Source organism: Xenopus laevis, chromosome 2S, assembly GCF_017654675.1.
Source record: "Xenopus laevis strain J_2021 chromosome 2S, Xenopus_laevis_v10.1, whole genome shotgun sequence".
Taxonomy (NCBI): domain Eukaryota; kingdom Metazoa; phylum Chordata; class Amphibia; order Anura; family Pipidae; genus Xenopus; species Xenopus laevis.
Window position 1 is genome coordinate 140,525,158 of NC_054374.1, and position 27,507 is coordinate 140,552,664.

General features: G+C 39.8%; 1 protein-coding gene across 2 annotated transcripts in view; it reads right to left on the reverse strand.

Moving 5' to 3' along the window:
• Positions 1 to 27,507, reverse strand: part of cers5.S (ceramide synthase 5 S homeolog) — a 48,297-nt gene that overhangs the window by 11,462 nt on the left and 9,328 nt on the right. For both annotated transcript variants that reach the window (XM_041583212.1, NM_001095140.1), the window contains 5 exon segments: positions 20,560 to 20,665; positions 16,246 to 16,376; positions 14,186 to 14,243; positions 10,463 to 10,513; positions 7,571 to 7,663 (listed from right to left, as the gene is read on the reverse strand). In XM_041583212.1, coding sequence (XP_041439146.1) covers positions 7,571 to 7,663; positions 10,463 to 10,513; positions 14,186 to 14,243; positions 16,246 to 16,376; positions 20,560 to 20,665 — 439 coding nt within the window.

The window sequence follows — 27,507 nt, forward strand, 5'->3', positions numbered from 1 at the left end:
GCCTGAGCATGGCTTCCCTGCATGGTGACTACAATGTAGCGCAGCAACATTACCCTGCCACAAAGTAACTTAACAGTTACATCAAAAAATTTAAGTATTTTAAAGTAATACAAATGCAGTGATGCCCTGCACTGGTAATACAGGTGTGTTTGCTTCAGAAACACTACTATTATTTATATAAATAAGCTGCTGTGTAGCAATGGGGGCAGCCATTCAAAAAAGAAAAGGCTCAGGTTACACAGCAGATAACCTCTGTAGAACATAATGGTGTTATCTGTTTGCCACTATTTAACCTGTGCCATATAGCCTTTTATTCAATTTCCAACATTGCTACACAGCAGCTTGTTTATATGAACTATAGTAGTGTTTCTGAAGCAAACAGATCATATTTACCAGTGTAGGACAACACTACATGATATTGTCATTACTTTAAAACACTTTGATTTTTTGATGTTACTGTTCCTTTAACAGGCCACTTAGTAATATTCTTCTAGTTGAGCAGAACATCCTACACACACACAGTCAAAAGCTGCTGGTATCCTTGAAGCTTGCAGAATGGTGGCTGCACTAGGCCTCCTCATAAAAGTGAATTACAGGAAAGGTTGTGGTGTAAGTGTGCAAAGCAAAAGTCAAGCGAAACAGGAATGTGTCAATATTTGAGTTCAGATTTAGCCGAGACGTAGGTCTTACACAGGGGCCAGCTGTAAAGATTCTAAGAAGGCATTGTCACTTTATGATTTTATGGCAAAGACAATTATACTGGCAATAATATGTATTATATAGAGAATAATGTTCTCCCTATATGAGAGAACAGAGAAGTTCCATGACCATGTAAAGGCCCAAGGATAAAGACCAAGTGCTTTCAAATTACATCACTAAGCAGCAATTATAAGAATCCCATTTACAAGATATTTATGAATCTTATGTATTATAAAGGGTTTGTTGCATCCAGTGCAACAAACAGGAAAACCATGTTTAAAACAATACCGGCTTAGGACATTTATAGTCTGTTATTGTGTAATGTATAGCTGGCTCCTAAGTTTATCATTCTACTACATTTCCCAAGGAGTGGCATATTATACAGCACAATAGAATGAAAGAAATGAAGATATTACCGTTGCACAACAGGTAAGGATAGCCAAGCTCAAATGAGTCTAAAGTCTAGTAAGCAAATGGGAATACATACAATTGTAGGGGTAGTGATTTAGAAAGCAGTGAAGCAAATTATACAGGGAACACTCTAGAATACTGGGGATATGCTATAACTGGGGTGACAAATGTTAGACATTCTATCACCCCATCCCCCCGTCATGATAATCTCTTACTTGATGCTTGGGCTGGTGCCATTTGCAGGAGTACCACGTCATCACCATTGCCCTCCACTTCTCACATCTTCTCTGCAGCTCTGGGCCAGGTGTAGTAGAGGGAAAAGCGAAATTTTTGCTTCTAAGTTCGACTTTCCCCTCTACTGAACATGCACCAGGACTAGAAATTAGAAAATCTAGAAGATGATAGCGTGGAGCTCCTGCAGCAGAACCCTGTGCCATTCCCCTTTTAGCAAAGAGGGTATTAGGTTATTATTTGATTATAATCACTGGGTGGGTGCCTATCCCTTTTTTCTCCTTTACTATTTCCAACCAACATAATCAAAATTTAAAAAGAAAAATTAAAAAATTGTGTTCTATTACTATAGATTTTGATTGTTTAAATCATACATATTAATGCATGGTTTAACCCTTACTATCTACAACCCCCCCCCAGTAGAGTCCTGCAGCGGGTCAGGTACCCGCGGGGTTACCCGCAAAAACCTGCGGTGCCCTGCTGGTGCGGGTACAGACGTGGGTCAGCGGTTCTGCAGGTTTGCAGGTCAGGCCATGGGTCTTTTCAATATTAATTTTTACTCCTTTTTTTCTGATCATGGCTACATCCGATGATGTCACTTCCGGTTTACAATGACAGCACTTCCTGATTCGCGGGTCTCGGGTCTGGATAAGGTACTTGCGGGTCGGGTAGCGGCTCCAATCGGGTAAGAATGCGGGTTGCGGGTCCGGGTTGCGGATTGCAGGTACGGGTCGAGTACCGGTTCCAAAAAATGGACCTGTGCAGGACTCTACCCCCCCCCAGTATAAGGAATTCTTTATAAATGGGGATTTGGATAAGTCGAACCTATGATGCCAGACAATATCACTTTTTGGTTCCAATTTAGATTTAAATTGCCTTTGACCTATGTAGCTCCACTGTTCGTTCCTGGGTGCGCTTTATGTGATTGATGTTCTGGTTCTCTAACTACTGGCCTGTTTCTAACCTGTGTCTTGACCTACCTGCCTTGGCCTGTGCCCGAATATTGGATTATGACTCTGCTCAGTCATTTGTTACCTATGCATCATACAAACCTTTTACATAAATGTAGCAGGTTTGTCTGCGGAAAGTGACATAACAAATCGCATACTTTTATTTTTATTTGTGAGCGCTGCAAAAAATGATTCCCTACTGATATCAAGAAATATTTAACCGTCAGTCTGCATAAGCCAATGTTCGATATAGTTGAGTATGCGGCCAATGACAGCAAACGTCCACAAACTTTCTGGGGACTCGCATGCAAAGCTGCCCTTTGCCCACCAACACCCACTCAAACCCACTATCATTTTACTTGCTCCATGTAAACAAAAACTACAGTTTCATATCAGGACTCAGGCAGCTGCTTGCTCCTAGCACAATAGACCCATCAAGGACAGGGAAGGATCCCTAAATGTGCACATAAACATAATAAACCTGTACTTGTTTCTTAAACTTGGATTTTTTAAATGCAAGTTCTCACATACCACAGATTTAGTGCTGCAATTGTCACTTGAGCTTGCTCTATTAGACTTGCATAAACCTAGATTTACAGTATCTTTTCGGACAGCTGATACACTACATGACTGCAATGGGCATTCAAATCTCAAGGCTGCAATACCTTTACTTCTGTGGAACAGGCCAATCTTGAAACTGCACATCAGGGTTTCTTAGAATACCACACATTTAAGCCCAATTAACAGTATATTACTCAGACAGAAAACAGGCCAGCAGTATATAGTAAGTTTATACAAAGGAGACTTATTAAAGTTAAATTATTTTGGAAAGTGTAAAAAGCTGGCCTTTCACTTCCAGTCAACTGTCAATTAATCGAGCAGACCTTGCATGAAATGAAGAGAATGAGGTCTTTGTGGGTGCAAAACAGTTTTTCACTTAGACCCTTTCATTACTTCTAACCATGAATCCTAGGAATTCATCATATGTATCCCTAATTATGCTTTAGCAGTTATATGTCACAGTCCCTACAACTGTTTATGATGTTCCCGCCTTACACAGCAACCTGACAAAATCATTTTCCCTTCCTGGTACATTAGAAACAAGACAATAAAACACCTACAGCAGGTTTATTGACTTTACCCCACTCATTTACTTTGTTTCTATTTGTTTGCAGCACCCCACCCTCATAGGTGTAACCTACTTGTTCTGCATTCATAAAATTCCCTTAATGCACTCTACCAGCAGTTGTATTTAAATTATCATTCATATTTTTACTGGAAAGTCTCTACAAAGCACACCCTTTCCTCTACCCTCTTTCCCAATGATTTCTAAAACTCAAATTCAAATTTTATTAGTCACATACATACTCAGACACAGTACGACATGCAGTGAAATGCTTGTTGCTGTGCAATGTCCGACCGTAAGAATTTACAGTAAAAAGAACGAAATAAGAGTGACATAAGAGATAAAAATAAACATAGAAGTAAGGTCGAACTGGAGGATTTAACTCACAGAAGTAAAGTATAACAAAGAATTTTAAGTTAAGGGCAAGTTAACAGTGTGCAAAGTAACAGTATACAGTTACTGATGTATATTAATGAAGTACGTTATTGTTATTTTTATTAACGTGCATGTGCAGTGATGTGATATATGAGAGAGTCCAGTCCTACACCTGGGTCAGGGACAGAATGGCCTGAGGGAAAAAGCTCCTTCTCATTCTCTCTGTGTTGGCCTTAAGGGAGCGGAAGCGCTTCTTTGACCTCAGCAGTGAGAAGAGTCCATTGTTAGGATGGGAGAGGTCTTTCATTATCTTCCTGGCTTTGGTCCTGCACTGCTTAGTGTAGACAGGCAGAAGGTCAGGAAACTGAGAGCGAATGATGTGTTCGGCCGAGCGCACCACTCTTTGAAGAGCTCGTCTGTCCTGCTTGGTGCTGTTCCCATACCAGGTGCAGGATGCTCTCGATGGTGCATGAGTAAAAGTTTTTAAGCACCCTCAGAGGCAGATGAAAGTCTCAAAGTCTTCTGAGGAAGACGAGACAATGACAGGCTTTCTTCACCAGGTTGTTGATGTGACAGGACCATGACAGGTCCTGTGTGATGTGAAAACCCAGGTACCGGAAACTGTTCACTCTCTTCACTGGCGCCCCACTGATGTGTAGGGGCTCGTAATTCCTTGCCTGCTTTGTGCTAAAGTCGACAATCAGCTCCTTAGCCTTGCTGATGTTTAGGAGGAGGTTATTCTTCTGGCACCAGTTCTCCAGGTTCCTAATCTCTTCCTGGTAGGCCTTCTCAATGTTGTCAGAGATCAGGCCCAACACAACAGTGTCATCAACAAACTTGACAATGGAGGTAGTGTCCGACGTGGCTACACAGTCATAAGTATACAGTGAGTAGAGCAGGGGGCTTAAAACACAGCCCTGAGGTGCTCCAGTACTGAGTGAGATGGAGGCAGAGACATATCCCCCCACTCTCACTGATTGGGGTCTGTCTGTGAGAAAGTTGAGGATCCACTGACACAGTGATGAGCTGAGTCCTAGGTGACTCTGGCACCCAAGCAATCAGCCCTAAATGAAACATATACTAAGAAGGGTCGAATTGAAAATTTGAATTCGAAATTTGAATTTTTTAATTATTTTTTTTACGGTCGGAAATGTCAAATTCAACTAGGGAGTTATTCAAATTCGATTCGTTTTTTTAAAAAAATTAAAATTAGATTTTTAAGATTTATCAATAGATCAATATAAAGACCCTTTAAGAACGCAAATTTGACTATTTGCCACCTAAAATCTCCCGAATTGCTGTTTAAGTCAATGGGAGACGTCAAGGGATCAATTTAGAGCTGTTTGCAACCTTCCTGATGTTCAAGTTTGTTTTCAGAGGAAAAACTCAAAATGAGTTTTCGGCCAATTTAATTCTATTTTTTTTAATAAATTTCGATTTGTCGAATTACAAATTTATGGGAGTTTAGGGGTTTTTAAAAACTCACATGAATTCGAAATTCGACTTTTGATAAATGTGTCTCTTAGTGTAGTATATAAGAAAGAGGTCATTGCTGTGTTGACATTCTTATTATTTAATTTCTAGCTTAACATAACTAACAGTAGAATATTTGCAGACTGAATACTTAAGATGGCAGCAAAATAATTATGTTGGGAAAAAGAGCGTAATCAAAAGGAAATACCCTGATCCTTTAAAGGGGTTGTTCACCTTCAAACACTTTTTTCAGTTCAGTTGGTTGCAGATTGTTCACAGGAACCTTTTCCAATTACTTTTCTTTCTCTATTAGTGGCCATTTTTCTAATATTGAAGTTTAAAGTCTCATTTTCCCCCTTCTAAAGCAGCTCTGGGTGGAGGGGGGTCTTCAGTGATACATTTGTTATCTATGCCCTACAATTGATACAATAGTTGCTAATAATCCACAGATGCTGCTGAGAAATGTATCAACTAATTGTATCAAGTAAATGTAGCAAATTTTAACAGTACAGAAGCTGCACCTGAACTACTGATCTGCCAGACTGAAACACCAGAGACACGAACATTACACTTTAAAATTAAATTTTGGGAAAACAAAAAAATAAAAAAAGGCTTTCTTTACGGTGAACAATCTGAAAACAACACAACTGAAAAGTGTTCTAAAGGCAAGCTACCTGTACGTCTTTAATGGAAAACTAAAGCTTGAAAAAAGATGTAGTCTTGAAATGCAGCACATTATGTTTTGGGCTTCTTTGCTAGCCCTAAGCAACCACAGCCCTTTAGCAGCGAATATCTCTGCCTCTTAAAAGAACAGCAACATCAAAAAATTAAAGTGTTTTAAAGTAATAAAAATGTAATGCAGTGTTGCACTGTACTGGTAAAACTGGTGTGTTTGCTTCAGAAACATTACTATTGTTTAAATAAATAAGCTGCTGTGTAGCAATTTAAGGGAGAAAGGCACAGGTTACACAGCAGATATGCTCTGTAGAACATAATGGTGTTATCTGTTATCCACTATTTAACCTGTGCCATATTTATTTTTCAATTTCCGCCATTGCTACACAGCAGCTTGTTTATATGAACTATAGTAGTGTTTCTGAATTAAACAGATTTGTTTTACCACTGCAGGGCACCACTCACTTCTTGCTTGATGATTTTCCACAACCCCCTCAGCTAAGCTTTTCTACAGCAGCCAAGGCACAGACACTTAGGGGCACATTTAGGGGCCGATTCACTAACTTCGAGTGAAGGATTCGAATTTCGAAGTGTTTTTTGGGCTACTACGACCTTTGACTACGACTTCGAATCAAACTATTCGAACTAAAAAACGTTCGACTATTCGATAGTCGAAGTACTGTCTCTTTAAGAAAAAACTTCGACCCCTAGTTCGCCATCTAAAAGCTACCAAACTCAATGTAAGCCTATGGGAAAGGTCCCCATAGGCTTTCCTACGTTTTTTTGATCGAAGGATATTCCTTCGATCGTTGGATTAAAATCCTTCGAATTGTTCGATTCGAAGGATTTTATCGTTCGATCGAAGGAATAATCCTTCTATCGTTCGATCACACTATTTGCGCTAAAATCCTTCGACTTTTAATTCCCAGTCGAATATTGACGGTTAATTAACCCTCGATATTCGACCCTTTGTGAATCGGCCCCCAACTATTGGTCGAATATCGAGGGTTAATTAACCCTCAATATTCGACCATCAAAGTAAAATCCTTCTACTTCGAATATTAAAGTCGAAGGATTTACCGCATTTAGTTCGATTGAATTAAAAATCGTTCGATCGAACGATTAAATCCTTCGAATTGAGGTCCCCATAGGCTAACATTGATGCTCGGTAGGTTTTAGTTGGCAAAGTAGGTAGTCAAAGTTTTTTTTAAAGAGACAGTACTTCAACTATCGAAGAGCCTCACGATTTTTAGTTCGAATCATTCGATTCGAAGTCGAAGGTCGAAGTAGCCAATTCGATGGTCGAAGTAGCCAAAAAGAAACTTTGAAATTCGTTTTTTTCATTCGAATCCTTCACTTGAGCTTAGTAAATGTGCCCCTTAAAAGATGGGGAGCTCCTGTGGCAAAACTTAAAGGCCTGGATCAGTACTGTTATGAAGCTACTGACGCTCTTGACTGGTACAGTAAGTTCACTTTACAAAAATACAGAATTCCTAGTCATATTTATTTTTAAACTTTTAGTTCTCCTTTAAGCTATGGAACACTTATCCTATGAACAGATAATTAAATCAATTAAAAAAAAAAGTGTATAATATGTCAATACACACTGCTTATCGTTACTTTAACTTACCTTGCGCTTAATATCTGTAAACTGGGAGAACATAAGGGACCAGTAAAATGCCAGCTCCTTGATGTAATAATAGTACAACCCTGAAGTGAGCGGCTGTAAAAAAAGAAGGTGGAAGGGATGAGCCTGCAGAATTACATGACTTTCAGCAGAAACATACACTTTATCAATGAATGTACATAAGGGTGCATGCATTAAAACACAGGGTACAGTGAAAGCAGTCTGCTGTGGCTAGACAGAGAGCAGCTTTTATGCTGATAAAGTTAGAGCCTGCAGTGCATTCACTGAGAACAAATTGTAATTCACAGCCTGCAATGAGAGTTGCTAGGATATATTTCTACACCCACCCCAAGCAGCTCTCTGTGGATGGTCAAGAAATTTGGTATATACATTTGGGACAGATTTATCAAGGGTCAAATTGAAAATTGGAAAACAGTCAAATTCAACTAGGGAATTATCCAAACTTTATCATACTCTGGCCCTTTGAGAATTAGAATTCGACTATTCGCCACCTAAAACCAGCCGAATTATTGTATAAGTCAATGGGAGAGGTGCAGTGACCAATTTAGAGATGTTTGTAGCCTTCCTGACATTCAAGTTTTTTTCAGAGAAAAAACTTGTATCGAGTTCGGTTGAAATCGAATTCGATTCGAGTTTTCGGGTCGGTAAAATTAGTCAGAGTTTTTAATATACGCTTTTTTAAATACATTTCCCCCAATCGAATTTCGAGTAAAATTTAATTCACGTGCATTAAAAAAAAACTCACATGAATTCGAATATTGATAAATGTGCCTCATGATGTTATTGTACTGGCATGAGTGTTGATATGGATGTACAATGTTCTACCAATTCGTGTAAAAGCTATTCTTTATTATGTCACTTGAGTATTATCCACCTTGACAAGTGCAGCCCACAGTGCATCAAATGAAGCAGAGAGGGATCAGACTATTTGCAAAGAACGGACTCATTTTCTCAAAGTCCTTCTCAGGAAAAGGAAAAGATTATATACTCAGACTGCCTTATGTTTATGTAAGGACATTGCTACGTGCTAAAGGGCTTACAGTTCAAAACCAAAGATCTATGGACTTGTGGAAGTCTGGAGCAGTGACTGAGGTTTAAGGGTAGGGACACACTGGGCGATTTGGGGAGATTTAGTCGCCTGGCGACTAATCGCAGCGACTTTTCTTCCGGAATGCCTCCCCTCACTCTGCGCCTGGATAAAATGAAAAGTCGCCGGCGCTAATCACACACGGCGATTCGTTTTCCGAAGTCGCCCGAAGTTGCGAGGAAACTTCGGGCGACTTCGGAAAACGAATCGCCGCGTGTGATTAGCGCAGGCAATTTTTCATTTTAGCCAGGCGCAGAGCGAGGGGAGGCATTCGGGGAAGATTGGTCGTGGAAAGTCGCGGCGATTAGTCGCCAGGCGACTAAATCTCCCCCAAATCGCCCAGTGTGTCCCTACCCTAAGAAGAGACTAAATGCATAGATGATAACAGTTAAAAATAAATAAATAAGAAATTCTCTGCTCAGTATTTTCTGAAGACGTGGACTATGTATGGAATATATGGGTCTCCATTACTTGTTTCAGGTAGAAAATGAGGCTGGGTTTGCAGCTGCCATGTCAAGCCTCTCATGTCCTTTCAATGCAATTTTCAACCGGGACCATGCGCAGTTGAGTTAGAAATAGATCAGCTTAAACTGTGCATGCTGCTAGCACCAGAGAGCTGGGGAAAATATGGCCGCAGCCAACCCTGCTGTGTTACCATTTTAACAGGTAAGGACAAGTATGGAAGTACTGGGGATTGCAGGTGGTACATTTTGAGAAGGGGGCCATATATACAGACCGCTTTCCTTGTTCTTTAATAACTACACATTTCAGAATACTTTTCATTAAAGGGATACTGTCATGGGGAAAAAAAAATTTTCAAAAGGAATCAGCTCCAGCAGAATTCTGCACTGAAATCCATTTCTCAAAAGAACAGATTTTTTTATATTCAATTTTGAAATCTGACATGGAGCTAGACATATTGTCAATTTCCCAGCTGCCCCAAGTCATGTGACTTGTGCTCTGATAAACTTCAATCACTCTTTATTGCTGTACTGCAAGTTGGAGTGATATCCCCCCCTCCCTTCCCCCCCCAGCAGCCAAACAAAAGAACAATGGGAAGGTAACCAGATAACAGCTCCCTAACACAAGATAACAGCTGTCTGGTAGATCTAAGAACAACACTCAATAGTAAAAACCCATGTCCCACTGAGACTCCTTCAGTTACATTGAGAAGAAAAACCAGCAGCCTGCCAGAAAGCATTTCTCTCCTAAAGCGCAGGCACAAGTCACATGACCAGGGGCAGCTGGGAAATTGACAAAATGTCTAGCCCCATGTCAGATTTCAAAATTGAATAGAAAAAAATCTGTTTGCTCTTTTGAGAAATGGATTTCAGTGCAAAATTCTGCTGGAGCAGCAATATTAACTGATGCGTTTTGAAGAAAAAAAAAACATGTTTTCTGATGACAGGATCCCTTTAATGATTAAAGAAGAGCTTCCGTAAAGACCACTAGGAAAAGGGTAGAGAAACTAGGGATGCACCAAAGCCACTATTTTGGATTCAGCCAAACCCCCGAATCCTTCGTGAAAGATTCGTTGTATATCGAACCGAATCCTAATTTGCATATGCAAATTAGGGGTGGGAAGGAGAAAAAAAATTACTTCCTTGTTTTGTGACAAAAAGTCACACAATTTCCCTCCCCGCCCCTAATTTGCATAGGCAAATTAGGATTTGGTGCGGCCGGGCAGAAAGATTTGGCCGAATCCGAATCCTGCAACCAAATCCTGGATTTGGTGCATCCCCTAAGAGAAACACTTGTTTAGTCAATCTTCTCCAAGGATACTGTACCTGATAAGGATAATTATACCAGCACTGTCGTGTATCCCAGAACCATGGGGTCTGAAAAAGAAATACAAAACAAAATTTTATGTAAGGGCTTGTTTAGGTTTCATAACACATGCATAAAAATAATGCCCCAGACAATCTGATAACAGAGAGAAAATTTCAATTCTGTGTTATTTATGTGTCAGCATATGTAAGAAAGGCAGGTGTTCTGCATACCTTACGTTATACATACTTTTTAAAGGTAATATTGGGGCCATATACGAAGATTTGAATCAACATGCACATAGGTGAAATCATTAATTAAGTGGAATGCAAAACCAGAAGAGAATATAAACTACCAGACAGCTGCTGCTTTTAACTGCAATCACATTCAAAAATAACTTTAAAACCACAAAAAAAAATGTAATTAATGGATACTGGAAGGTTGCTTAGAAGTTCATTTCATTATGCAAAAACATATTTTGGGGCAAAGCTCCCCTTTAAGGCAAAAATAAACTCTATATTTTGTGCACTTATTTAATTTCATTTCAGATTTCTTTGACATTGTGTCTACAACTTAGCCAGACAAGAAAGCTCAGGGCCTGGATAACTAAGACTTGCCCGTGGCCAATAGTTTAAGAAAGCAGTTAAGACTCTTATGTGACAAAGTCCTTGTCTCAGTTGATGGCTGTGACTCAAGAGCCCAAGTTTGATGTATTAACACAAGAGTAGTCACATAGTAACAGTTCATTAAATATTAGCAGTTTTGTCGTAACTGGAAAGAGTATCTGCACTTTGCATTCAGAAAGAAAAGCTGCTCAGAATAAAATTTAAAACAAAATGTTTCTTTGTTGCTTTGCAAAGTGTGTTACATATACTGACTGTAGAGCAAATATGTTAAAGGAACTGTAACACCAAAAAATTCAATGTTTGAAAGTAAATAAAATGTAATGTACTGTTGCTCTGCACTGGTAAGAGTCAAAAACACTATGATGTTTGACCCCTCTTTTAAATCTAGACCTCCAACCTTGTTGGAAACCTGCTCTCAACGAGCTGGGAAACTGCGAGGCACCATCTCGTTACTGTATAAATATTTAGTCTCTATGGATGTGGAAAAGCCCCTTAAATACATGCTGGACTGGGAGAAAGACTTAGGGCGTTCTATACCTCAGCAGGAATGGTCACTAATATGGAATACTGTCTCCAGGATATCCCCTAATACTGCCATTAGAGAATCCACATATAAAGTGCTGATGCGTTGGCACCTTACACCGGCAAGGAAACATCGTTTTGATCCTTCCACTCCCGATTCTTGCTTCAGGGGTTGTACAGCAGTTGGGGATTATTTGCATATCTGGTGGACATGTCCTGTAGCACAACAATATTGGGCAGAGATTTATAACTTAATTGACCGAGTATTTCACACACATATAGTCCCCGAAGCTACTGCGGCTCTTTTAGCCTGCCCGTCCAAGTCCCTTACGAAACTCCAGAATACTTTGATGAGACAAATCTTAGCTGCTGCACGAACCAATTTAGCGAAACACTGGCTACAATACACTATTGATACTCATGTTGTCATTGCAAAAATTACTCAAACACAGAATATGTTATATTTAACGGCTTTATTGGAAGACAGGGTAGAGAGACATATGCAAATTTGGGCCCCATGGGATTCGTTTCTGCAACCTTGAGCAAAACAATAAGTTCAATGTATGTTATACTACATGGAATTGTACTGATGTGTTCTACTTTCACTGTTCTATACTGGAAAAGATATTTACGTTATCCTCTGTCAATGTATCTATTTTTGAAAAATAAAAGAGATTATAAAAAAAAAAAACACTATGATGTGTAGCAATGATGGAAATTGAAAAAAGGCTGTATGGCACAGGTTAAATAGTGGATAACAGATAACACCATTATGTTCTACAGAGCTTTGCTGTGTAACCGGAGCCTTTTCTCCTTTGAATGGCTGCCCCCGTTGCTACACAGCAGCTTTTTTATATAAATAATAGTAGTGCTCCTGAAGCAAACACAGCAGTTTTACCAGTGCAGGGCAACAGTACTTTTATATTTTTATTACTTTAAAACACTCATTTTTTGAGGTTACTGTTCCTTTAAGCGTCACTTTGTAAATACATTCACTGGGGTAAAAGGCTGCTAATCCTGATATACACCTGCATGTTGCTGCATTATATTTCAATTATTCAATGTAAGAACCTAATATGAACCTTCTGCTGCACCTTCGAGAGCAACCTGAGAGGCGATAACTAACTAGATTCCTAAATCATACCGGCACCCATTATATGCAACATTGCTTCTTTATTATCTGATTAACAGTCATGCTAGTTCCTTAAAGGTAAAGTTCACCTTAAGATTATCTTAAAGAATGACTGTGATAATCTAATACAATTTGCAAATGGTCTCCAGTTTTTATTTTTATATGCATTCGTGCTCTGCCTTCCTCCAGATTAAAATTAAAGATGCCATCTAGTTGCAGCTTTGCAGGGGGTTCCAGGCAAGTAAAATTGTAAAGAATTAGAATTATTATTTCTTATTGCTAACCTAAGTGGGCTTGCATGAATATAGCCATATCAAGTGGAGAGCTGTGCAACTAACTCAAATTGCCTAAGAATGCTACAGTCTACAAAAGCATACACTGGAATAATAAATGAACATGGTTATTAGAGACAACCAGGACACAGCTCAGTGCCAGGGAAAGCACTTTGTATACCATTACAGTTAGCTGCCGCTTAGGACTAAGAGAGATGATTTTTACATTAAGCAATAAGAGGCAAGCAGAGGAGCTGTAGTTGAGTGATTGGATACAGCACTGTGAGAAGAATTTACCAAGAACCCTGCATTTTATCTGAGGCCGTAACCTTGGGCCCGGCTGTGGATCAGCTAGGGAATGTGGGATTGCGTGTGCGGCACATAAATCTGTCCGGGGAGAGGATACACAGAAATATTCAGAACAGAAATTGTATTATATCTCAACTAAAAATCCCAACACCCTCCTAAAGCCACTGCATAGTCAACCATAGTTGAAGACCCACAGCTATTCCCACCCTCATCTTCTGTTCAGCAAAGGGGGGCTACTGCAAATTCTCCTTTTATCACCAATCTGCCCACTCCTCTTGGTGCTTTTCTCATTACATACAGGTTTGTAAGGGCTGTAAAACACACAAACATCCCTTGTCAGTCAAGATATGCAGGCATAAAAGAACACTGAACTTTTAATAGTTTACTGCTGCCTGGCTCCTAGGGTCAGTGACCCTTAATGTGAAAGTGGCTTCAATTACAAGGCTTTATACTCGGTCACATGTCTGCAAATGAAACTTACTGCATCTATCCTGGGTGTATCAAACACACTGCCAATGTCAGCAATCAGCATTATCATGTAGCTCAAAAAAAGATGATTATACCTAAAGGGAAGGATCACCGTTGACACACTTCCAAGCAACTTTTCAATTAGTCTTCATTATTTTTTTTATACTTTTTAAATTATACGCCCATGCTTTATTTGTGGGCATTTTCTCTCTGTACCATATCAATCAAAATGGGGTGTGTCAAGAGCCCTTTTATTTGTGGAGTCCAAAAAGTTTACATCAGACCATTTTTGCTCACTTTTCCGGAGACGTATTCAGTATTATTTCACGGTATAATAATACAAACCAATTACGTCTTTCCCTTAGTATTTAGAACACGGTGTTCATGGTTCATGGAAATAATAATCTTACTTACCGACCAAAGAAAGCGTATTCCATAGGAAAATATATACAGGTAGAATGTAAACCTCCACCTGTTAAGAAAGGGGAAACCAATAAAGAAATGTGCTCCCAACAGAACTAATTATAAAAAAAAACAAATATCCACACACTTGTTAGTTAATATATGTACATGTTACATGGCCATAAATTAACTAAACCCTCTTGTGGCAATACCACATGCCGATTTCCATAACGGAGACTGTAGGAAGGTATTAGAGATGCAAATGTCAGATAAGTTTCAAACCAGAACCAACATTAACTTACCCAAACCCAAAGTTTGCAATCCTGAATGAATTCAAAGCATTATCTAGAAGTACATTTTTTTCTTGAATTTCAACCTAACTGGCCTTTACCCCCCCCCCCTCCCCCTATAAGGCTTAGTCCCATACTTTGGGAATCTATGAATTAGAAAAATAGAAAAATGCTGTGCAGATTATACAATACACAAAACATCTGAAGGCAAAATTATATTGTGGTTGTGGAATAAAACGAGTCTATAGAGACCTTACTTAGGCTGGTGGCCATAAAAAAAAACAAACCAATGGAAGGCTTCAGACAGCTCATGGAGCCTCTTTTGAACAGGCTGGAATTAGCAACAGATTTGGGATGCATTTAGAATTTTTCTTTTCAGTTAGAATCAATTGAGTAAATTAACATATTACGAGCTTTATTCATGTGAAAACATACATTTTACAAAAATATCATCCAGGAATCTTAAGGAAGAAGGAAAGCTACCAAGGCAGTTTATTGCCAATAGATTAGCCACAACAGTACAAGATAGAATGCCAATTTCATTCTTTTGAATGCTTTTCCATACCTAAGTAAACAGCTCTAGACATTGTCTCTGTTTCTTTAGGATGGCAGCTGCCATATTAACTTGCTGTGACATCACTTCCTGTCTGAATGTCTCCCTGCTCACTCTGAGCTCCGATTACAGCAGGGAGGGGAGGAGGGAGGGGGATAGAAGCAAACTGAGCATGCTCAAGCCCTAGCCCTGGAGGTTTAAGCTGAAAACAGGAAGTCTGATACAGAAGCCCATGTGTACACAATAGAAGAAAAGAAATGTGGTGTTTTTTGACAGAGTTGCAGTCGTCACTTACCTAAAGCAACCATGTGATCTAGTTGTTTGGCCCAAGCACTGAGCAAATGGATCTCTGCAGCTACATATACAGGTAAAAGGTACCAGATTTCTAAATCAATCTGTCTGTCTGTGTGGGGATCCCTTATCCAGAAACCAATAATTTAGAAAGAATATCTTCCACAGAGTCCATTTGAAGCAAATACTTCTAATTTTTAAAAAGAATTTCCTTTTTCTCAGTAATAATGAAACAGTAGCTTGTACTTGAAGACAACTAAGCTGCACGAATCTATATTGGCAACAATACAATCCTATTGGGTTTATTTACTTGTTACATCACTTTGTAGTTATAAAGGTGTGATGATTTTGGCAGTGGGTAGGCATGAGTGAAAACATGCACATTCTGTAACATTGCTGCCAGTGAATTCAACAGGTTTCGCCAAGTAAAGAGCGTTTTATAATAATTATGTAACAACACATGGTACACTGGTATTTGCACTTTTTTTTATTTGCACATAAAAACGTGCAAAGTAATGGTAACATAAGGAATGTACATTTAAAATTGGAAAAAAAAACAAAGTTCTATTGAAAACAGAATACAGTATAAAGGTAAGATGGCCAAGGCTATAAAAAGTCTTAAAAGGACCATATATGACCTGCACACTTACTAGTGCACTAGGCAGGTGGTTGTATTTTGGAAATCTGCACAATCCCCTATACATGCAGAAGAAGCCATAAACCCATATTACTGATATTGGAGCAATTTTGAGTGCCTGTTACCTGCCCCGGTGACAAAATAAAAGTGAATGCCTTGTACGAGGGCAAAGAGCATCGGGACACTTGCAAGAAAAGCTTACAATTGCAGTAAAAAAAAAATTGACCTAGAGCTAACTACTCACAGCCTGGGTATGAACATAAGTTTACATATTTGTTTATCTACTTAAACATTTACTTACATGCTCTCACAAAATTTTGTTAGTGTGCTTGGCTTGTCCTGATTCCGCCTATGTCTGAACCATCTTTGAATCTTGCGTGCATCCCAGTCTAACTGTTTGGATAAGCCTTCCAGCCTTTTCCCATCAGGGCACTGTAGTAGAACACAAAAGCACGGTTTTACACATGAAGTATACATTTCTCTGAGCTTGGTTTCAGGAAAGCTCCACGTCACGATATAATGCTCTTTTATAAAGATAGCCCAAATCTGTTAAAGCATGACAAATGCTCCTTTTTGAAAGAAAGAAACACACAGTCATATATATATATATATATATATGAAGAATGCCCATACATGTTACATTTGAAGAGAAGAATTATAAAGTGCTGCTATTTGAAAGACATTCGGTGCATTTTGCATGTTAGAAATAAGATACAGTAGCACTAAGTGAAAATAAAGGGGTAGTTCGCTTTTAAATAATCTTTCAGCATGTTACAGAATGACCTACATGTATTCTTAGTGCTGTACCTTTTCTACAGATATTAATTGTTTTTTAGTTTATTTGCCTTGCTCTTCTGTCTCTTTCCAGCTATCAAGTAGGTGTCAGCCAAAAAAAACGAGTTTGAGGTTACAATTTTATTGATGTTACTTCTTTGAATTAATTTTTTTTTCTATTCACTCGCCCTACTATTTAGATTCCCATCTCACATTCAAGACACTGCCTGGTTGCTAGGGTAAATTGGAGCAGGCTCACTGGTACCAATCTCCAACCATCATCAAATGCAGTTGAAGCCAGGACTAGATCTGATTCAATTCTGCATACTTCTGGTCAACAAAGAGCCTGGTGGTGGAAGTCAAGTTGACAGAGTTGGAACCCACCAACCCTGCTGTGCTACTGTCTGATAACATCAGGTATGGGGTGCAGAGCACATTAGTGGTGAGGTCTGGGAGAGAAAGGCGTCTCCTTTAATTATGCCAACATAACAGAGATTCAAATTATAAAATTTTTTGATGGATCTGCAGAGTTTAATAAAAAGCATCATCGGCATAATTCAGCACTTAGTTACTTCACTTTAACCACACATCAATAAAAACACACCCATTTTGCATTGTGTGGTATCATTAGCCAGTGTTGTGCTTACTGGCATACCATGTAAAGCTAATGAATGCACAACAAGAGCAATCTTATCTCAACATGTGACAAAGTCATATTTCAGAAACAATGAAAGTTTCAAAGTTTCCCTTATAAATAAGTGAAAACAGAATGCATTACAAAATGTATTCTGTGTCTTCTCCGTGTGACTGGCTGGGACAAACAGGCTGACCTAAGAACGCACAACAAGCAAATTATTGACAGAGATGTGAAATCCCTAGACTTTACCCTAAATTTCACTCCTCCCTCCATTTATTATTACTAAACCAGAGAAGATATGATATGTACAAGGTGCAAGGTAGAGCGATAACAGAAAGCTTGTGACACCTTAAGGGTGTCAAATTATTGTGGCTCATGTAATTTATTGCTTGCAAAAAAAAAAAAAAAGAAAGAAAATACAAAAAAAGGGCAAAAAGTGTCTATTATTGTAAAATAATGAAGAAAGAGTTGAAAAAGTAAATTGAAATTAGATTAGAAAGAGATGGCTATTAAAGGTAAGGGCACACGGGCAGATTCAGGGAGATTTTTTCATTTTCCGAATTCACCCGGTTTCCTCGTGAGGCAACTTCAGAAAACGAAGTGCCGCGAGTGCCATCCCACTGGCGATTTTTCATTATAGCCAGCGGGAAGGTAGGAGAAGGCAAATTCGGGGAGATTGTCGCCCCGAAGAAGAGGTGATTTGTCGCCAGAGTGACTAATCTCCCCGAATCTGCCTGTGTGCCCTTACCCTTAGAGATCAATATTTGTTATCTTGTGAACCTTTGATTAGCCACAAATAAATCTATGTACTGTGAACTATACATGCACACTAAGGAGAATGAGAGCAGACGAGGAGAGAAATCTGGAAAAACACAAGGTGAAATTCCAGCAACGCATTGCTTTATTTATTAATATTTTAGCTCAACCTTTACCCTGTCTATAAAAGAAAACCCTACTAAAGCAATGTTCTTTTCCCCCAAAAAAGCAGCCACCGGCGATCAGCATCTAATTCCTAGCAAACTATTACATAAATCTTCTATCAAGGGGAACTCTACCCAAACATAATTAATGAAAGTGTAAATGCAGCTGGATTGTTCATCCATTTCTGTTCACTGGTTTTGAATAGGGATGCACCGAATCCACTATTTTGGATTCGGCCTAACCCCCAAATCCTTCGCGAAAGAGCCGGCAAAATACCGAACCGAATCCTAATTTGCATATGCAAATTAGGGGTGGGAAGGGGAAAACATTTTTTACTTCCTTGTAGGGATGCACCAAATCCACTATTTTGGGTTCGGCCGAACCCGTGAATCCTTTGCAAAAGATTCGGCCGAATACCGAACCAAATCCTAATTAGGGGTGGGAAGGGGAAAACTGTTTTTACTTCCTTGTTTGAGACAAAGTCATGGGATTCCCCTCCCCACCCCTAATTTGCACATGCAAATTAGGATCGGTTCGGCCGGTCAGAAGGATTCGGCCGAATCCCAAACCAAATCCTAGATTCAGTGCATCCTTACTTTCTTGTTTTGTGACAAAAAGTCACAGGATTTTCCTCCCCGCCCCTAATTTGCATATGCAAATTAGTATTCGGTTCAGCCGGGCAGAAGGATACGACCGAATCCGAATCCTGCTCAAAAAAGGCTTAATCCTGGATTCCGTGCATTCCTAGTTTTGAATTTTGAAAAAAATGTAGACTAGGTCATTATTCCTCCAAATTAAAACACTGAAAAGTGCCAATATGTTGGGTACCATCCAGGGAGGCAAACTGCTGCCCTTCTGGCTTGACCAGTGCCATCTTCCATAAAAATTGCACTATCTTAGGGTACTTTCTGCTAAAGAATTGCCATACCATTTCCCAAGTATCCCCTGTGTCCCCCCGGGAAGGCACCTGCTCTGTACAGTACTGTTGCCGAGTTTTCTATACTGGAATATTTCTGTATACACTTAAAGAAGAAGGAAAGCTACTGATGCAGATTACTGCCAATAGATTAGCCGCAATAGTGCAAGCTAAAATGCTATATTTATTCTGTAAAATGCTTTAACATACCAGAGTAAACATCTCTAGAAGTTCTATCTGGTTGTTTAGAATAGCAGCGGCCATATTAGCTTGGTGTGACATCACTTCCTGCACGAGTCTCTCCCTGCTCACTCATAGCTCTGGGCTCAGATTACAGCCGGGGGGGGGGGAGAAGGAGGGAGGGGGAGAGGAGCAAACTGAGCATGCTCATGCTGAACCCTGGAGGTTTATGTTAAATACAGAAAGTCTGAAACAGAAGCCCATGTGTACACAATAGAAGGAAAGAAATTAGATTTTTTTTTTTTGACAGAAGACTCAAAGCAGCATTGCCTTGAGGCTTTACTGGTGTATTGATATAGGCCTTTCTGATAAAGCTTACTTGGTTTTAAACTATCCTTCTAACCATCCTTTAACTCTTATATGCACTGTTCCAGGTGTAAAGAGGAGCAAATCACATTAAAATTAAATTGGCCGGCACTTATATGCAGACCGAGAATCAACCCAATGTGACACTAACCTAAAGGTGAATTTCTCCTTTATCCTTAATGGCAAGTCAATGCATAGTTAAGTCAAGCATCTTTCAACTCTGAAACTGTGCAAAGATTTTTTATGTAAAATCATCTTTATGTACAGGACCTAAAAATCACCATTTGATATTTTGAAATTTCTGCCCTCTCCATAACATTATGGGTGTCTCTGTGTTGTGACTGAGAAAGCCATAAATGTTAGTCATATGAAGGAGATGTGCCATATCTCAGGATATATTCAATTAATTCTACATATTTGGTTTCTACTAGGGATGCACCGAATCCACGATTTTGGATTCGACCGAACCCCCGAATCCTTTGTGAAGGATTCGGCCGAACACCGAACCGAATCCCGAACCCTAATTTGCATATGCAAATTACGGGTGGGAAGGGGAAAACATTTTTGCTTCCTCGTTTTGAGACGATAAGTCACGCAATTTCCCTCTCCACCCCTAATTTGCATATGCAAATTAGGATTCGGTTCGGTCGGGAATGATTCGGCCGAAACCGAATCATGCTGAAAAAGGCTGAATCCTGCGCGAACCGAATCCTGGATTCGGTGCATCACTAGTTTCTATCCACTACTCGATGCAGTGTAATTAATTAAAATAAAAGGCATAACAAAGAAAAGAAAAGGCATCTATGTAGAAGGACACTGACCTTTGTTATGGACACAAACACTTTTTCTAGGATGGCATTGGGCTGAGCTCTGCGTGGGCCGCAGCTCTGGATACCCAGACGAAGTGCACATGGCTTTGCGATAAACCTGTAAGAGTTCCAAACATTAACTCATCAGAATTTTTATTAAAACAAATGTGCAAATGAAATTGGTCTTTTGAACATTTGCAACTGATCCTGGCAACAAATATAGTTTAAGCAAAAAAAAAAAATCAAAAAAAAAAAAAAAGCAGTGAATTAATAAGAAATAAGATTATTATAATGAGCGAATTTCTTCGCTGTGATTTGTCTTGGAAATGATGCCCGTAGACTTCAATGGGAGAGAAAAAACGTCCAAAGCAAAACAGGTTCCTAGTAAAGAGCATCAAATACAAGTAAATAACTGCTATCCTATGGCTAAATTTCCTTTCATAATTTTCCATTGTGCAATGCCATTTCATTTTAAAGGGACATGAGCACATGCAGTTGTGTCTATGTCGCCTTGTTTCATGTTGATGTCCCTCTGCATTCCAGGGTGGGGACTAGAAGTCAACTGGTGTTAAAGCACTAGTCTGTTGAAATGGATTCCCATGCCCAAAATGTCAGGCAGTATGGTAAAAATTGGCCTAACTGTGCAATCAAATATGGTCATGTAAAGGTGGCCATACATGGAGAGATCCGCTCGTTTGGTGATGTCGCGAAACGAGCAGATCTCTCTCCGATATGCCCACCTTGAGGTTGGCAATATCGGGCTGATCCGATCCTGGGCCCTAGGGCCCAACGATCGGATCCTAATGAACGGGAACGGTCGGTCGGATCGCGGGACAGCATCAACGAATAGATTCTCGCGATCCGATGGGATTTTTAGTCCCATCTGATCGAGATCTGGCCGACTTTCGGCCAGATCTCGATCAGGGAAGCCCGTCGGGGGCCCCCATACACGGGCCAATAAGCTGCCGGTCTGTCGGCAGCTTTTATCGGCCCGTGTATGGCCACCTTAAGGCGTTTCATTCCTAGCCTTTGTGATTTAGTTCACCTTTAAAATACCAATAACACTAATTTTTTTCAAGTTCAAAATCCACTCTACCCTTTTCCACCTGCTGATCCATCTCTCAGAAATGGTACTATGATTAATGCTTAATAAAAAAAATACCATTATAAAACACAGCTTGCGGATGTACTCTGTCTTTCCCAAAAGGCGACTGCAAGATCCAATGTGCGTTAAATTATGTAGTAATAAGTTAAAGGAACAGCAACATCAATGAATCACGTAATGAATAAATAATGTAGTGTTGCCCTGCACTGTTAAAACTGGGGTGTTTGCTTCAGAAAGACTAATATAGTTTATTTAATCAAGCTGCTACACTAGGGATACCGGGGAAAGGCAAGTAACCGGGCAGCATGGCACTGGGCCAGTCATTCAAGCACAAGACAAATAGTAGATAACAGATAAGCTACGTAGACTAGCATTGTATACTACAGGGCCTTTTCTCCTTTTTCAGCTTTGAATGGCTGCCCCACAGCTATCCAACAGCTTATATATACACACACTATATTTACACACTATAGTAGAGTTACTGAAGCAAACAAACCAGTTTTACCAGTGCAGGCCAAGAGTGCATTATATTTTCATTAATTTAATACGTAGTTTTGTACGTTTTTTGGACCTTGTGAGGATCGTCCCGACATTTTTCTCACCATGGCGATCGGTTGTTTAGTCGACCTGACAGGTGAGAAGATTTCTGTCGGCTAACGTTAATATCTCTGCATGTATTGCCTGCCAATATCAATGGGTGAATTGCTTTACTATCTTCGGACATAACTTTTGTACGATTGTTGTCCGAATGGTTATTTGAAGCTTGGAAGATTCGTTTGTTGGATACAAGGCTAAAATCTGCATGTCTATGGCCAGATTAATGGCTAAACAGCAATGACCTTCCAGTAAATGACATTAGAAAGAGAGAAGCTTTGCACATACCCTGCTGAATCAAGCTACAAGTGAGGGCAAGTAACATTATAAAGCCACTTTTATTTCCAAGTACAGGTATGGAACCTGTTATCCAGTGTTAAGCTGGCCATAGATGTAAAGATTTTTAAAAGATCGAATCGTTATTGTGAGACCACGATTATCTCGAAATGATCGTTTAAATTTACGATGTGTCCATCAACTAAAAAGACCATTTCAAGCGATATTGCCAGCAAAACTGAAGAGTAGCTGCCTGCTCGGCCCTGCAAACATAGATAGATTGCACCGGGACCGATAAAGATTTTTTAACCTGGCCGATCAATTTTCTGCTAGATGTCGGCCGAAAAATCGTAAGATGTACGATCGTTCGAATCCCACTAACCGCACGATAATTTGATGGATTGTCGGCTGCACTGAAATCGGTCGTTCACCAAAGAAGAATCGTCGCGTCTATGGGGACCTTAAGGGAGTGGTTATCTGGTTACCTTCCCATTGTTCTGCTGATGGGCTGCTGGGGGGGGGGGGAGTAAGGGGGTGATATCAATCCAACTTGCAGTAGAGCAGTAAAGAGTGACTGACGTTTATCAGAGCACAAGTCACATGACTGGGGGCAGCTGGGAAAATGACTATGTCTAGCCCCATGTCAGATTCCAAATATTAAAAAAAATCTGTTTTTTTTTTTTTGTTTTTTTTTTGAGAAACGGATTTCAGTGCAGAATTCTGCTGGAGCAGCACTATTAACTGATGTCTTTTGAATGCTGGAGCAGCACTATTAACTGATGCCTTTTGAAAAAAAAACATGATTTCCTATGACAGTTTCCCTTTAAGTCTACTAAAACATCAATTAAATATTAATTAAACCCAATTGTCTGGTTTTGCCTCCAATAAGGATTAAGTATATCTTAGTTGGGATCAAATACAAGGTACGGTTACAAGGAAAAAGGAAATCATTTTTAAATAAATCGGAATTATTTGAATGTAATGGAGTTTATGGGAGACAGCCTTTCAGTAATTCAGTGCTTTCTGGATAATGGGTTTCCAGATAACGCATCCCATACCTGTACTGTACAGTAAGAAGTTTTTACAAATAACATATTTATTGACCCTTTTTATTCTGTTAACAGCGCTCTTTTTTAAGAAATATTGAACCTGTCCAGGGGAAAAGTAATGCAGTGCCATGCTGCCCGGTTACTTGCCTTTCCCCGGTATCCCTAGTGCAGTCAGAAAACATACCTAAGTCTAAGGGGTAGATTAGAGCACACCACACAAAAAATTCTCTACCTTCCTATTCATTTCTACTGGATTTTTGGAATCATATTTATTAGTGGGTGAAAGCTAGAATAAACCATATGTATAAATACAATTCTTAAAAAAAAAAAAAAAAAAAAAAAAAGGGTGTGCTTTAATCTCATATTTTCATAAATCTGCCCCTAAATCTGCTGAAGGGGACCACTGGAAAAGGTAAGCAACATGGTGCTGAAGCACCCGCATGCAAGAAGTCCTCTTCTGCTTCATGATCCACACCGAATTTGACGCTCCATTGGTACTCATGTATGGGTGGGATCAGTCACCACAGTGCAGGGTCAGGGCACTGCTAGAACAGGGTCACCAACCTTTTATGGCCCGGGGACCGGTGTAGAGCCAAATTTTTTTGCAAGGACCAGGGGTCGGGAGGAAGAGGTCGGGATCCAATTCGGGCACGCCAGGGGCACCGTGTTGATTGGTCGCTAGGCTCAGCGGCCCAATTCAAGATTGTCCGCGGCCCGGCAGTTGAGGACCCCTGTGCTAGAAGTTTGTCCTGTCACCTGCCTGAACCCAAACCATTGCAACTTGTGGGTCCTGGGTCAACCCACTCATCATAGGTAGATGCTGGAAAACCATAGGGATGAACCAAATTGGAATCCAAACTGAATCCGAACTCTTCTTCAGCTATGAAAAAGCAGATGCGCCAGTGGAAATACCCAAAAACATGTGCATAGATAAGGGTTCGGATTTGGTTGACCTGCTTCTTGGATTCAGCCGTATCTGAATCATGCTAAAATTAGCTTGGATTCAACCAAATCCCAAACTGAATCCAGGATTGAAAACAATACAATACCTTAGAAAACCATACACCCTCTGCTTCCCATGACCCCCTGTTTTATTACGAATCACTCTAACTGAGCTGCAGAACTACATCCTACTAGGAACTCCAAGTTCCTCTCAGTGTATGGTTCATTAAAGGAGAAGGAAAGGCTAAAATGAAGCAAGCTTTATCAGAACAGTCTATATAAATACACCTGTAAACCCTCAAAGTAATGCTGCTCTGTCAAAAGAAACAAAGAATTTCTTTCCTTCTAATGTGTATGCATGGGTTTCTGTATCAGACTTCCTGTTTTCAGCTTAAACCTCCAGGGCAGGGCTTGAGCATGCTCAGTTTGCTCCTCTCTCCCTCCCTTTTCCCCCCTCCTTCCTCCCCTCCCTGCTGTAATGTGAGCCTAGAACAAGGAGACTCAGGCAGGAAGTTATGTCATGCCAAGCTAATATGGCAGCTGCTATCCTAAACAAACAGAGGGAGCTTCTAGAGGTGTTTACTCAGGTATGGTAAAGCATTCTGCAGAATAAATATATTGTTACAGCTTGCACTATTGTGGCTAATCTATTGGCAATAAACTGCTTTGGTAGCTTTCCTTCTCCTTTAAAGTCTTTATGAGCAAATACTGTCTGTTTTTCCTGCCTCCTGTATGAAATGTCACCATTCCATTATCCAAGCCATAAGCAATTTCTCACTGCTTCTGATGTGGAATGAGGGAGACCACCTTCGGCATCATGAAGGCACACTACCATTTGCAAGCGCTTCTGTAGCGCTGCATCATTTGCTTGGGGTTTATAAACAAATGAACAAAACAATAATAATAATTACAGATTATGTAAACCAATTTAGACACACCTAATGGGGGGAAAAAGAGCAGTAGACTTGTTCTCTCATTTAATTATCGAATCCATTATATGAGAAAGTATATCTTGCAGCTAAGTAGTCTTATTTTGTAAGTGTGCCTCTCCCTTGCACATGTGGATAATAAGTAACATTTATAGAACGCTTTTCTAGTGAGATATCATTTATTTCACTGTAGAGTAAAAAAAAAAAGGGCAGGTGTTGTGGATTCTCTTCTGAGCACAATGCTGGAGTGAGGAATCTGTTGTAGCTACCTATATGCAGGTTTCCCAAGGTAACAAGCTGTAGGACTGCAAACAAACGGACGCCTTGTATGATGGATAAGTACAGATACAGTGGCACATGCGCTCTCCCCAGCATTTGGCAGATGATCACAAGGGAATTCTGTAGCAAAACACAACATTTGAAGGAACATTCAGGCGCATGCAACTCATTGGTAGAGTTGCCAAATATCTACTAGAGAGGAAAGCACTAAAAGAGAAAGTACAGTCATATGAAAAACGTTTAGGAACCCCTCTCAGCCTGCATAATAATTTACTCCACTTTCAACAAAAAACAGATAATAGTATGTCTTTCATTTACTATGAACATTTGAGAACTGGGGTGTTTTCTGAACAAAGATTTTTAGTGAAGCAGTATTCAGTTGTATGAAATTAAATCAAATGTGAAAAACTGGCTGTGCAAAAATTTGGGTATCCTTGTAATTTTGCTAATTTGAAGGCATGCTCAATACTGATTACTGGCAACACCAAATTGGTTGGATAAGCTTGTTAAGCCTTGAACTTCATAGGCAGGTGTGTCCAATCATGAGAGAAGGTATTTAAGGTGACAAATTGCAAGTTGTGCTTCTGTTTGACTCTCCTCTGAAGAGTGACAGCATGGGACCCTCAAAACAACTCTCAAAAGATCTGAAAACAAAGATTGTTCAGTATCATGGTTTAGGGGAAGGCTACAAAAAACTATCTCAGAGGTTTAATAAACTGTCAGTTTCAACTGTAAGGAATGTAATCAGGAAATGGAAGGCCACAGGCACAGTTGCTGTAAAACCCAGGTCTGGCAGGCCAAGAAAAATACAGGAGTGGCATATGCGGAAGATTGTGAGAAAAACCAAAGATCACCTCCAAACGCTTGCAAGAACATCTCGCTGCAGATGGTGTATCTGTAAATCATTCTACAATTCAGCGCAATTTGCACAAAGAACATCTGTATGGAAGGGGGATGAGAAAGAAGCCCTTTCTGCACTCACACCACAAACAGTCGCTTGTAAAAGCTCATTTAAACAAGCCACAGTCATTTTGGAACAAAGTGCTTTGGGCTGATGAGACAAATATTGAGCTATTTGGTCATAACAAAAAGACGCTTTGCATGGCGGAAGAATAACACCGCATTCCAAGAAAAACACCTGCTACCTACTGTCAAATTTGGTGGAGGTCCCATCATGCTGTGGGGCTGTGTGAATAGTTCAGGGGCTGGGGCCCTTGTTAAAGTCGAGGGTCGGATGAATTCAACCCAATATCAACAAATTCTTCAGGATAATGTTCAAGCATCAGTCACAAAGTTGAAGTTACGCAGGGGTTGGATATTCCAACAAGACAATGACCCTAAACACACTTGGAAATCTACAAAGGCATTTATTTATGCAGAGGGAGAAGTACAATATTCTGGAATGGCCATCACAGTCCCACGACTTGAATATCATGGGAAATTTATGGGATGATTTGAAGCAGGCTGTCCATGCGCGGCAGCCATCAAATTTAAGTGAACTGAGATAGTGTATGAACGAATAGTCAAAAATACCACCATTCAGAATCCAGACACTCATCAAAAGCTATAGGAGAAGTCTAGAGGCTGTTACATTTGCAAAAGGAGGTTCAACTAAGTATTGATGTAATATCTCTGTTGGGATGCCCAAATTTATGCACCTGTCCAATTTTGTTATGATGCATATTGCATATTTTCTGTTAATCCAATAACTTTATGTCACTGCTGAAATACTACTGTTTCCATAAGGCATGTTATATATTAAAAGGAAGTTGCTGCTTTGAAAGCT